This window comes from Oncorhynchus keta, chromosome 18 (genome assembly GCF_023373465.1).
Source record: "Oncorhynchus keta strain PuntledgeMale-10-30-2019 chromosome 18, Oket_V2, whole genome shotgun sequence".
Taxonomy (NCBI): Eukaryota; Metazoa; Chordata; class Actinopteri; order Salmoniformes; family Salmonidae; genus Oncorhynchus; species Oncorhynchus keta.
The window spans coordinates 4,102,793-4,114,944 of NC_068438.1; the positions used below are offsets into that span (position 1 = coordinate 4,102,793).

Consider the following 12,152-nt stretch of genomic DNA (forward strand, 5'->3'; position numbering starts at 1 on the left):
ATTTGTAGCATATCTACTGTATATTCTTGAACATTTCATGTTCATCATGGTTAACTCCCTGTTCATGTTACAGATTTTGCTTGCAGTTAAGGGACACGTTTACAACATTGATTGTGCCCCCTTTCGCAAGTCTACTGGTAAGATATTTGTGTTGGAAGTTAGCTACATCTCATCAAATACTTCATTTGCTCCTGATACTGTAGTTGTTGTAGCCTGGTCCTAGATCTGTCATGCCAAACATGACTACAACCATATGAGTTGTTAATACAGCAAAAGCTAATCTGCGACCAGACACTGTCAAAATGGGATAATGGGATAATCTTTCTTGTGCTCCGCTTGCAGAGAAACATCACCACATTCAACCAGCATAGTTTCCCATCGCTCATATCAACAATAGGCAATATGATTGGAGATGATGCCATCCATAACGAGGTTGCCAACTGTCAGGAGTTTTGGCAGGCCTTTCTAATCGCCATGGTGAATATTGCTCCATATTGTATTTATGACTAGCTTATTTTAAAGGAGCACACAACTTTGTTATTTTCCTAAACTGAACTGGGATGTTTATTTTTCTATTTTATTATTTTTCAATTCTAATGATGGCACACTTGCTTTGTCTCTTTCCAATAAAATAAAGGTTTTGAAATGTCACAGACTGAAATTTATAAGCCAGAATAAATAACAATGTACAATGGTAATTTCTCATACCAAATTCAGTGAGTGTTGTATTGCACTGTGGTTCTCTATTACAGAAATGGTGTACTCACTGTGAATACAGAGAGATCCTTTATCCCCTCCTGGGACTGATGATCAACCTCTCTGGTAATCCCTCCACAGCCATCCAGGTACGATAGAGGCTGTTAGGCTGAGCGTATCCCAAATGGCACCATATTCCCTATATAGTGCACTACTTTTGACCAGGGCCCATGGCACACTAGGGTGCCATTTGGAGTTGGGCAGTGATTGACTAGTCCTTGGCCCACCTATCAGGGTAACACATCAATTTGATGGGAAGAGGGAGGGAAGGAGGTGAATGGAAAAACAAGAACAAAGAGAGCACTGAGAGCTTTTGTTTCAGACCCTTTGGTGTAGTGATAATAATAAGCACCCCTTATGAAAAAGTGATATGTACAGTGAACATTCGATTAACCTTTCTCTCTCTCGCTTTCTTTCTCTCCTTTATCTTGCAGGAGCATGCTGTTCCCATCAGTGGAGTATGCTTGGGCTTGCTGAGTGATCCCGACGGGGGCATCATCACAGTGAGTGGTTGCACCACAGGGCCCCGACGCAGCTCTGCTGATGAGACCAAAACCACGGCATCTCTCACGGACACTTCTCTACGGCCCCTCTGGCCTATCATGCTCTAACTATCCATATCGCAAGCATTTTTCATATGCAAACAAAGATGGAAGAGATGGGTATTTGGAGAGAAACAATACGACACCATACGTGTTTTATGTATAGCAACTAGTTTTAGATATAAACACAACTCCTGCTTCGTCAGCATGTGTTCCGAAGCATTGAAAACTTAAGATTAGAACACGTATAAGAAAACATAGCATGGTCTGGTCTGAGCAGTCTCAAGGGGCTAAAAACTATTCAGAACGTATCTCGAACATACAGTGCATTTGGAAAGTATTCAGACCCCTTGACTTCTTCCACAGTTTGTTACATTACAGCCGTATTCTAAAATGGATTGTAAACTGGGTGGGTCGAGCCCTGAATGCTTATTGGCTGACAGCCATGGTATATCAGACCGTATACCACGGGTATGACAAAACACTTATTTTTACCGCTCAAATTATTTTGGAACCAGTTTATAATAGCAGTATGGCACCTCGGGGGTTTGTGATATATGGACAATATTTTGTATTTTTTTTATTTAACCTTTATTTACTTTGGCAAGTCAGTTAACTTCTTGCGTCGAGCCATCCCGGATCCGGGATCATGAATACAGCCTCAAGCTCATTACCATAACGCAACGTTAACTATTCATGAAAATCGCAAATGAAATGAAATAAATATGCTAGCTCTCAAGCTTAGGCTTTTGTTAACAACACTGTCATCTCATATTTTCAAAAATATGCTTCTCAACCCATAGCAAAACAAGCATTTGTGTAGCAGCATTTAGTGTTAGCATAGCATTTAGCGTTAGCATTCAGCAGGCAACATTTTCACAAAAACCAGAAAACCATTCAAATAAAATAATTTACCTTTGAAGAACTTCAGATGTTTTCAATGAGGAGACTCTCAGTTAGATAGCAAATGTTCCGTTTTTCCTGAAAGATGATTTGTTTAGGAGAAATCGCTCCGTTTTGTGCGTCACGTTTAGCTACTAAAAAAACCTGTATCCGCAAGCTCATTAGCATAACACAACGTTAACTATTCATGAAAATCGCAAATAAAATTAAATCAATATGCTAGCTCTCAAGGTTAGCCTTTTGTTAACAACACTGTCATCTCAGATTTTAAAAAATATGCTTCTCAACCATAGCAAAACTAGCATTTGTGTAACAGTATTGATAACTATTGATAGCTAGCATTAGCATTTAGCGTTAGCATCAGCAGGCAACATTTTCACAAAAACCAGAAAAACATTCAAATAAATTATTTACCTTTGAAGAACTTCAGATGTTTTCAATGAGGAGACTCTCAGTTAGATAGCAAATGTTCCGTTTTTCCTGAAAGATTATTTGTGCAGGAGAAATCGGTCTGTTTTCTGCGTCATGTTTGGCTACCATAAAAACCAGAAAATTCAGTTATAAAAACGCCAAACTTTTTCCAAAATAACTCCATAATATCGACTGAAACATGGCAAACGTTGTTTAGAATCAATCCTCAAGGTGTTTTTCTACATATCTCTTCGATGATATATCGTTCCTGGAAGTGTGCTTTCCCCTCTGAATCGCATGGGAAAATGCTTGCAGCTGAGAATTACGCACCAATTTAGACAAAGGACACCGGGCGGACCCCTGGCAAATGTAGTCTCTTATGGCCAATCTTCCAATGATATGCCTACAAATATGTCACAATGCTGCAGACATCTTGGACGAACAGCAGAGAGCATAAGCTCGTTCATGGCACATTCACAGCCATATAAGGAGTCGATGGAAAAACAGAGCCTCAAAAATTCTGCTCATTTCATGTTTGAGGTTTCATCTTGGTTTCGCTTGTAGCATGAGTTCTGTGGCACTCACAGATAATATCTTTGCAGTTTTGAAAACGTCAGAGTGTTTTCTTTCCAAAGCTGCCAATTATATCCATAGTCGAGCATCTTTTCGTGACAAAATATTGCGCTTAAAACGGGAACGCTTTTTTTTATCCAATAATGAAATAGCGCCCCCATAGCTTCAACAGGTTAAGAACAAATTCAGCCTACCCCAGATGACGCTGGGCTAATTGTGCGGATGTGATGCAGCCTGAATTCGAACCAGAGACTGCAGTGACGCCTCTTGCACTGAGATGGAGTGCCTTAGGCCTCTGCGCCACTCGAGCGCCCAAATATACCACCGCTAAGGGCTGTGTCCAGGCATCTACCCTCGGGCCATATTGCTTAATTAAATAAAAAAATGTTCTTCTTCAATCTACACACAATACCCCAAAATAGCAAAGCGAAAACAGGTGTTTAGAAATGTTTATAAATGTATAAAAAATGTCAAACAGAAATACATATTTATATAGGTTTTCATACCCTTTGCTATGAGACACGAAATTGAGCTCAGGTTCATCCTGTTTCCATTGATCATCCTTGAGATATTTCTACAACTTGATTGGAGTCCACCTGTGGTAAATTAAATTGATTGGACATGATTTGGAAAGGCACACACCTATCTATATAAAGTCCCACAGTTGACAGTGCATGTCAGAGCAAAAACCAAGCCATGAGGTCGAAGGAATTGTCTGTAGAGCTCCAAGACAGAATTATGTCGAGGCACAGATGTGGGGAATGGTACCGAAACATTTCTGCAGTATTGAAAGTCCCGAAGAACACAGTGGCCTGCATCATTCTTAAATGGAAGAACCACCAAGACTCTTCCTTGAGATGGCCGCCCGGCCAAACTGAGCAATCGGGGGAGAAGGGCCTTAGTCAAGGCCAAGAATCCGATGGTCACTCTGACAGAGCTCCTGAGTTCCTCTGTGAAGATGGGAGAACCTTCCAGAAGGTCAACCATCTCTGCAGCACTCCACCAATCAGGCCTTTATGATAAAGTGGCCAGACGGAAGCCAGTCCTCAGTAAAATGCACATGACAGCACACTTGGAGTTTGTCAAAAGGCACCTAAAGGACTCTCACACCATGAGAAACAAGAATCTCTGGTCTGATGAAACCAAGATTGAACTCTTTGGCCTGAATCTAATCGTCCGGTCTGGAGGAAACCTGGCACCATCCCTACGGTTAAGCATGGTTGTGGCAATCTTCAATATAGAAATGCTACCCAAAAAATGTATTGAAACTTGTTACAAATGATGGAGTCACGCATGATTTTGAAAGAGGAAGAAAAGTACTTTAAGAATATGTTTTCATTTCAGTCTCCTCCATCTCCGCTAACTGAAACAAATTGTATGGATTCTTTTCCTAATAATAATGTAAAATTAACATCTGTACAGAAAGACTCATGTGAAGGCCAAATTACAGAGGAGGAACTTCTCGATGCAATTAAAGCCTTTAAGGCTGGGAAAACTCCAGGGCTGGATGGCATACCAGTGGAAGTATACAAAACTTTTTTTGACCGTTATTAGCATGTTTTAACCACTCCTATATAAATGGTAGATTATCAGACACGCAACAAGAAGGTCTGATATCATTTTACTGAAACAGGACCCAAGTGGCATATATATAGTGGCCTGGTTTTCATAGCTGATTTTGAAAAGGCTTTTATATAAAGTACGACTGGAGTTTATATGTAAATGCCTAGAAATGCCTATATTTTGGGGAATCTCTTGTAAGTAATGGCCAAATCTCAGAAAGTTTTAAACTATCTAGAGGATTAGAACAAGGTTGTCCACTATCGGCATATCTATTTATTATTGCCATCGAAATGTTTGCTGTTAAAATTATATCAATCAATAATATTAAGGGATTAGAAATCCGTGGCTTAAAATCTAAGGTGTCATTGTACGCTGATGATTCATGTTTTCTTTTAAAATCACAATTAGAATCTCCCCACGGCCTCATGGAGGATCTAGATACTTTTGCTATCCTCTCTGGATTGAAACCAAATTATAATACGTGTTACAAATTATATTACGTATTGGATCACTAAAAAATACTAATTTTACATTACCGTGTATTTGACCAATTAAATGGTCTGACGGAGATGTGGACATACTCGGTATACAAATCCCAAAAGAAAGATACAATACATTTTTATAGAACGTTAGCGAAAATAGATAAGATGTTGCTAACATGGAAAGGAAAATACCTGTATATTTGTGGAAAAATCACCCTGATTAACTCTTTAGTCATTTAGTCACTTTACCTATTTGCTTATGGTTTTGCCTGCTTTGACCTGCTTTTTAAATTATATGATTGGTTCTCTAGTAAATTGGTAGGAACATCCTATGTTCAAGAATGGCCTTTTTCCCTTTATTCAGATTACACCTGCTCACTTTCGGTTGTTTGAAAAGGAAATCATCTCCAGAATATCGTTATTTTTTTAAACAAGCCTTAGGAAGTTGGTTGCAATTTCAGTTTAATCCACCTGCAAAGACAGAACAAATAATACAACAAATATTGTGGTTAAACTCAAATATACTAATTGATAAAAAACAACATATTTTTCGAAGAAATGTTTTAAAAAAGTATCATTTTTGTGAATGATATCATATATAGGACTGGTGGAGTTACAGTGGAGCAAAAAGGTATTTAGTCAGCCACCAATTGTGCAAGTTCTCCCACTTAAAAAGATGAGAGAGGCCTGTAATTTTCATCATAGGTACACTTCAACTATGACAGACAAAATGAGATTTTTTTTTTAAATCACATTGTAGGATTTTTAATAAATGTATTTGCAAATTATGGTGGAAAATAGGTATTTGGTCAATAACAAAAGTGTATCTTAATGCTTTGTTATATACCCTTTGACAGAGGTCAAATGTTTTCTGTAAGTCTTCACAAGGTTTTCACACACTGTTGCTGGTATTTTGGCCCATTTCTAAGAATAGAAAGGTTCAGTACTTTTGTGAAGCATCACAGCACAGTTGAAAAATATATGGCAAATAGAAATCCAAAATGTATGATGTTGAGAGATAGATGGGAGAGGTAGAATGGAGCTGAAGGGTGGGACTAATTACAAGATAACCAATGTAAAACAAACAGTCCTTTAAAATGTGTATAGGTTCAGAAATTTTGTGAAATAGCACAGTTACAAATAGATGGACATCAGGGATGGACATCAGAAATAGAGGAAGGACTAAAAACAAACAAAATATAACTATTGTAAAATAGATTGTGTCTGTAAAATGTGTATAAGATGTATAAACTGAAGGTAGAAGCCTAAGTGTTACAGTTTATTAGTTTACTCCAATTGGTGGTAAGGTTTGTGGGGAATAATACTGTTGATTTAAAAAAAAAAAAAAAAAAAATCAACTCATTAGGAATTTAGGACGCCTCGGAAGAAGTTGTTTAACGAGTTGCCATCTCCCAAATTAAACTCTAGATGATCTAAGTTACTTATTAATCATTACCTCATATCATTCTCATTCTGAACAGTCGTAAGCTTCTTGGATCTGCGAGAACCCCAACCGTGAGTATTATTTACTAGCTAACTAAATAATTACACAGAATACACATACACAGTTACATGAGACAAAGGTCCCTAGTGGACTGACAAGATATGGCGGCTTATTACACAGAAATAGAGAATGAGGTGGGGAAAATAGAGAGAGAAAAAGGGGACATTTATCGTGGATACATTCTAGGACTGTCCTCACATTAATCATATACCTTGCACACGAACCGCCGCCCATTTGGAAGAAAAATAAATAATGTATTTACGCGTTGAATACCGTTCGTTCATCGTTTATCTCGGTCGGAACCAATCACTCTCGGAAAGTTGTTTCAGTGAGCTTTTCCTGTGGGCCACTTGTACATGCTCTGATTGTCCACCAGAGGTCACAATGTCCTTCTTAGTTGTCTCCAATGGGCTGTTTCCTAAGGTACCAGTGATTGTCTGAGAGGGGAGTTTTCTTCTCCTCTTCCTCGGGTAGATAGTCAAAGTTCCAAAACCACTTTACACGCACAGCTGCAGACCGACAGTGTCCTGGTCTGGTAAGTTCATTTTCTTCACCTCGTGTCTTTCTGGTCTAATATGTTAATTCCTAGCCAGTTCTTTTATGCACTCTGGTCAAAAAGGGTGGTTCCATCACACTGACACGCTTTTCTGACATCACTCGGGGCGTGGCTACTTAATGTGCAAAGGACATAAAAAAATGTATCTCATTAGAAATCACATTCCTATCTTAACAAAAAGAGAGTTGTTTTCACATCAGATTGGATGAAAACTAGATGGCTAAAGGGGGTTTCCTTCCTAAGTTACAGTATTTGGTTCATACAGTTTTTAATAACTTCATAAAATTACAAACAATATGACATTAATTTTCTACATCTACCCACTGACCATTTCCCACATTCGGGTGTGAGAAATATTGTTCCAAAGTTCACTTTTTGGACTTTAGAGTTTTGGGCTGGCGAAAGTCTTCTGGAGACAAAGGTATTCCTTTGGTTGATACAAAGGAGCCAAGAGTCCTTTGCTGCATACAATTTACAACCGGGCATGAGGTGTCACAAAACTCCCACATCAATCCCTCCTCCCCTCTGCGGGTGAGAGGGGTCTGATAGAAGTTGGATCCATTGAAAACCTGATCTTTGGATCCTCACAGGAGAGTCATGACAGCACACAGCCAAGACAATGCAGGAGTGGCTTCAGGACATGTCTCTGAATGTCCTTGAGTGGCCCAGCCAGAGCCAGACTTGAATCTGATCGAACATCTCCGGAGAGACCTGAAAATAGCTCTCCAGCAATGCTCCCCCAGCCAACTTGACAGAGCTTGAGAGGATCTGCAGAGAAGAATGGGAGGAACTCCCCAAATACAGGTGTGCCAAGCTTGTAGCATCATACCCAAGAAGACTCAAGGAAGTAATGGTTGCCAAACAAAGTACTGAGTAAAGAGTCTGAATAATTATGTAAATGTGATTGTTTTTTGCAAAAATGTCTAAAAACCTGTTTTTGCTTTGTCATTATTGGGTATTGTGTGTATATTGATGAGAGAAAAACAATTTTAAAACAATGTAATCAATTTTAGAATAAGGCTGTAACATAGCAAAATGTGGAAAAATTCAAGGGGTCTTAATACTTTCCAAATGCACTGTACATTCCTAAGAGGATCTCTCTCTCTCTCTCTCTCTCTCTCTCTCTCTCTCGCTCTCTCTCTCTCTCTCTCTCTCTCTCTGTGTGACATTCAGTGTGACATTAAGGATCTCTCTCTCCGGGTCAGTAAATGTGACAGAATATCAGCAACAGGTGTTGATGACTGCTCTGTTTCTTTCCCCACTCACTCTCTTTCTTTTCCCACTGACTGAATATTGTTCTTTCTCTTGGCCTCAGAGAGCCACAGGTTTGCTGAGTAAAGTGCTCCCACAGTCCCCCGCTGCTACTGAAGACGCCGTGCAGAGAGGAATCGTGGGGACAATGCGGAGGCTACTGAAAGTAATGCCAAGCATAATTTATTGCCTTTTTTATTATATTTATTTTAGGTGATCACTGCCACAGCTTCTTGATAAAATAATAATGTTGTGTTATATGGACTGATATAATGTATTCTATATACTGTATATGGTGTGAGAGAAATTATCGTTTTATCTTGCCATGCAGGGATCAGGGAAGACCACCACTAAATATTTGATCAAGACCCTCACAGTGTGCACGGCTATCAGTCAAACGGCTCAGGAGGAGTGGGTGAAATGTGATAATCGTAAGATACATGTATGATGGATTGGTCTTGGTTTTTGAACTAGTGTGTTATGTGAAAGATGCTAAATAACAAAAACAGATATTGTATTATAAGATGTGTCCTCACACATGCGTGTGCGTGTTGGTTTGTGTGTATGAGCACGTCTGTTTTTATTTTGTTTGTATGTGCCTGTGTGTGTGTGCTTTTGTCTGTGAGTGTACGTGATTACATTGGGCAACTTTTATTTTGTCCTACTCATCAGGACTTCACACCCTGAGGAGGCTCCTGGGTCCCAGCAGTGAGGAGGCAGTGGCAGGGAACGCTGCCCTGTGCCTGGGCCACTGCCTGGGGGTGCGGGGGGCAGCCAGTAGCCTCCTGGGAACCGACACTGTCCTGCTCCTGCTCCGCCTTGCTGCGGGCGACACCAAGAGAAGTGCTGTGCAGCAAAATTCTGCCATCGCTCTGGGGAAGCTGTGTAAAGCAGAGCCCAGGTAAATGCTATGTTAATTAATCACACGTGCACGTATGCTTACACACACACGCACCCATACATACACACACATACACATGCAGGCACATGCACCCACACACACTCCTCAACATCTCAGCTCTTACACTGGCATAACGCAGTTATTTATATTTGAGAACTTTCCTACTTTCCTAAAAAAAAAAAATGTATTTTTTTACTCCAAACATTTAGGAGACACCCAAAAGTACTCGTAACATTTTGAATGCTTAGCAGGACAGGAATGTGGTCCAATTCACACACTTATGAAGAGAACATCACTGGTCATCCCTACTGCCTCTGACCTGGCGGACTTACTAAACACAAATGCTTTGTTTGTAAATGATGTCTGCGTGTTGTGCTGTGCCCCTGGCTATCAGTGCATTTTTTAAAAATAAAACAATTGTGCTATCTGGTTTGCTTAATATAAGCCATTTGAAATGATTTATACTTTTACTTTTGATACTTAAGTATATTTAAAACCAAATACTTTTAGACTTTTACTCAAGTAGTATTTCACTGGGTGAGTTTCACTTTTATTTTAAGGTATTAAGGTACTTTTATATTAAGGTATCTCTTCTTTTACATAAGTATTGCAATTGAGTACTTTTTCCGCCACTGAGATTATAGACTACCGATCGCTGTCCATCAAATCAACGTTTATAGTTCCAATAGTGCAGTATTACCTAGCAATACAAAATAATACACACATAATTCCAAAGTTAAGAAATATCAGAACGAGCAATGTCAGTGAATATACAGTACTAGTCACAAGGTTGGACACACCTACTCATTCAAGGATTTTTCTTTATTTTCACTATTTTCAACATTGTAGAATAATTGTGAAGGCATCACAACAATTAAATAACACATATGGAATCATGTAGTAACCAAAAAAGTGTTAAACAAATCAAAATATATTTTATATTTGAAATCCTTCAAAATAGCCACCCTTTTACCTTCATGACAGCTTTGCACACTATTGGCATTCTCTCAACCAGCTTCACCTGGAATGATTTACAAAAGTCTTGAAGGAGTTCCTACATATGCTCAGCACTTGTTGGCTGCTTTTCCTTCACTCTGCGGTCCAACTCATCCCAGACCATCTCAATTGGGCTGAGGTCGGGCAATTGTGGAAGCCAGGTCATCTGATGCAGCACTCCATCACTCTCATTATTGGTCAAATAGCCCTTACACAGCCTGGAGGTGTGTTGGGTCATTGTCCTGTTGAAAAACAAATTATAGTCCCACTAAGGGCAAACCAGATGAGATTGAGTATGGCTGCAGAATGCTGTGGTAGCCATGCTGGTGTGTGCCTTCACTGACAATCACTGACAATATCACCAGCAATGCACCCCCACACCATCACACCTCCTCCTCCATTCTTCATGGTGGGAACTACACATGCGTAGATCATCTGTTCACCTACTCTACATCTCACAAAGACACAGAGGTTGGAACCAGAAATCTCTCATTTGGACTCATCAGACCAAAGGACATATTCCACCAGTCTAATGTCCATTGCTTGTGTTTCTTGGCCCAAGCAAGTTTCTTCTTCTTATTGGTGTCCTTTTGTAGTGGTTTCTTTGCAGCAATTCGACCATGAAGGCCTGATTCACGCAGTCTCCTCTGCAATTTCTAAGCCTGTTAACTCTAATGAACTAATCCTCTGTATTTTCTGCATTGACTGACCTTCATGTCTTAAAGTAATGATGGACTGTTGCTTCTCTTTGCTTATTTGAGCTGTTCTTGCCATAATATGGACTTGGTATTTTACCAAATATGGCTATATTCTGTATACCACCCCTACCTTGTCACAACACAACTGATTGGCTCAAACGCATTAAGGAGGAAAGAAATTCCACAAATGTAATTTTAACAAGGCACACCTGTCAATTGTAATGCATTCCAGATGACTATCTCATGAAGCTGGTTGAGAGAATGCCAAAGTGTGCAAAGCTGTCATCAAGGCAAAGGGTGACTACTTTGAAGAATCTAAAATATTTTTGTGTCACACTTTTTTGGTTACTACATGGTGTTATTTCATAGTTTTGATGTCTTCACTATTATTCTACAATGTAGAAAATAGTAAAAATAAAGACAAACCCTTGAATGAGGTGTGTTTCCAAACTTTTTAATGGTACTGCATGTATAATGGTTTTTATAGACGGTATGGACATATTCATAGAGAACGTGTTTACAGCAGTTCTTATATAGGTGTTCCTAATGTTTTGGACACTTAGACTCAGTATACATATATGAAGTGGGTAAAACAGTATATAAGTATTAAAGTGATCAGTGTTCAATGACTCTATGTAAATAGGGCAGCAGTCTAAGGATCAGGGCAGAGTACTGGGTGTAGGCTGGTTAGGAGTGACTGTTTAACAGTCTGATGACCTGGAGAGAGAAGCTGTTGTCTTTGGTTCCCAGATTTGATGCACCTATACTGTCTCTGTCTTCTAGCGGGGTGGACAGGCCATAGCTCGGGTGACTGAGGTCTTTGATGGTCTTCTTGGCCTATCTTTGCCCCCGGGTGCTGTAGATGTCCTGGAGGGTAGGCAGTGTGCCCCCAGTGATGTGTTGGGCTGACCTTAGCACCCTCTGGAGAGCCCTGAGGATGTGGGCGGTGCAGCTGCCCTACCAGGTGGTGATACAGCCCAGAATGTTCTTGATGGTGGGTGCATCTGTAGAAGTCT

At 39.7% G+C, this 12,152-nt stretch overlaps 1 protein-coding gene across 1 annotated transcript in view; it reads left to right on the forward strand.

The window, feature by feature from the left end:
• Positions 1-12,152, forward strand: part of ttc12 (tetratricopeptide repeat domain 12) — a 38,819-nt gene that overhangs the window by 20,056 nt on the left and 6,611 nt on the right. Inside the window, exons 14-20 of the mRNA XM_035791510.1 lie at positions 74-137; positions 343-477; positions 753-845; positions 1,191-1,259; positions 8,606-8,707; positions 8,873-8,972; positions 9,214-9,442. Coding sequence (XP_035647403.1) covers positions 74-137; positions 343-477; positions 753-845; positions 1,191-1,259; positions 8,606-8,707; positions 8,873-8,972; positions 9,214-9,442 — 792 coding nt within the window. The remainder of the gene's footprint in view (positions 1-73; positions 138-342; positions 478-752; positions 846-1,190; positions 1,260-8,605; positions 8,708-8,872; positions 8,973-9,213; positions 9,443-12,152) is intronic.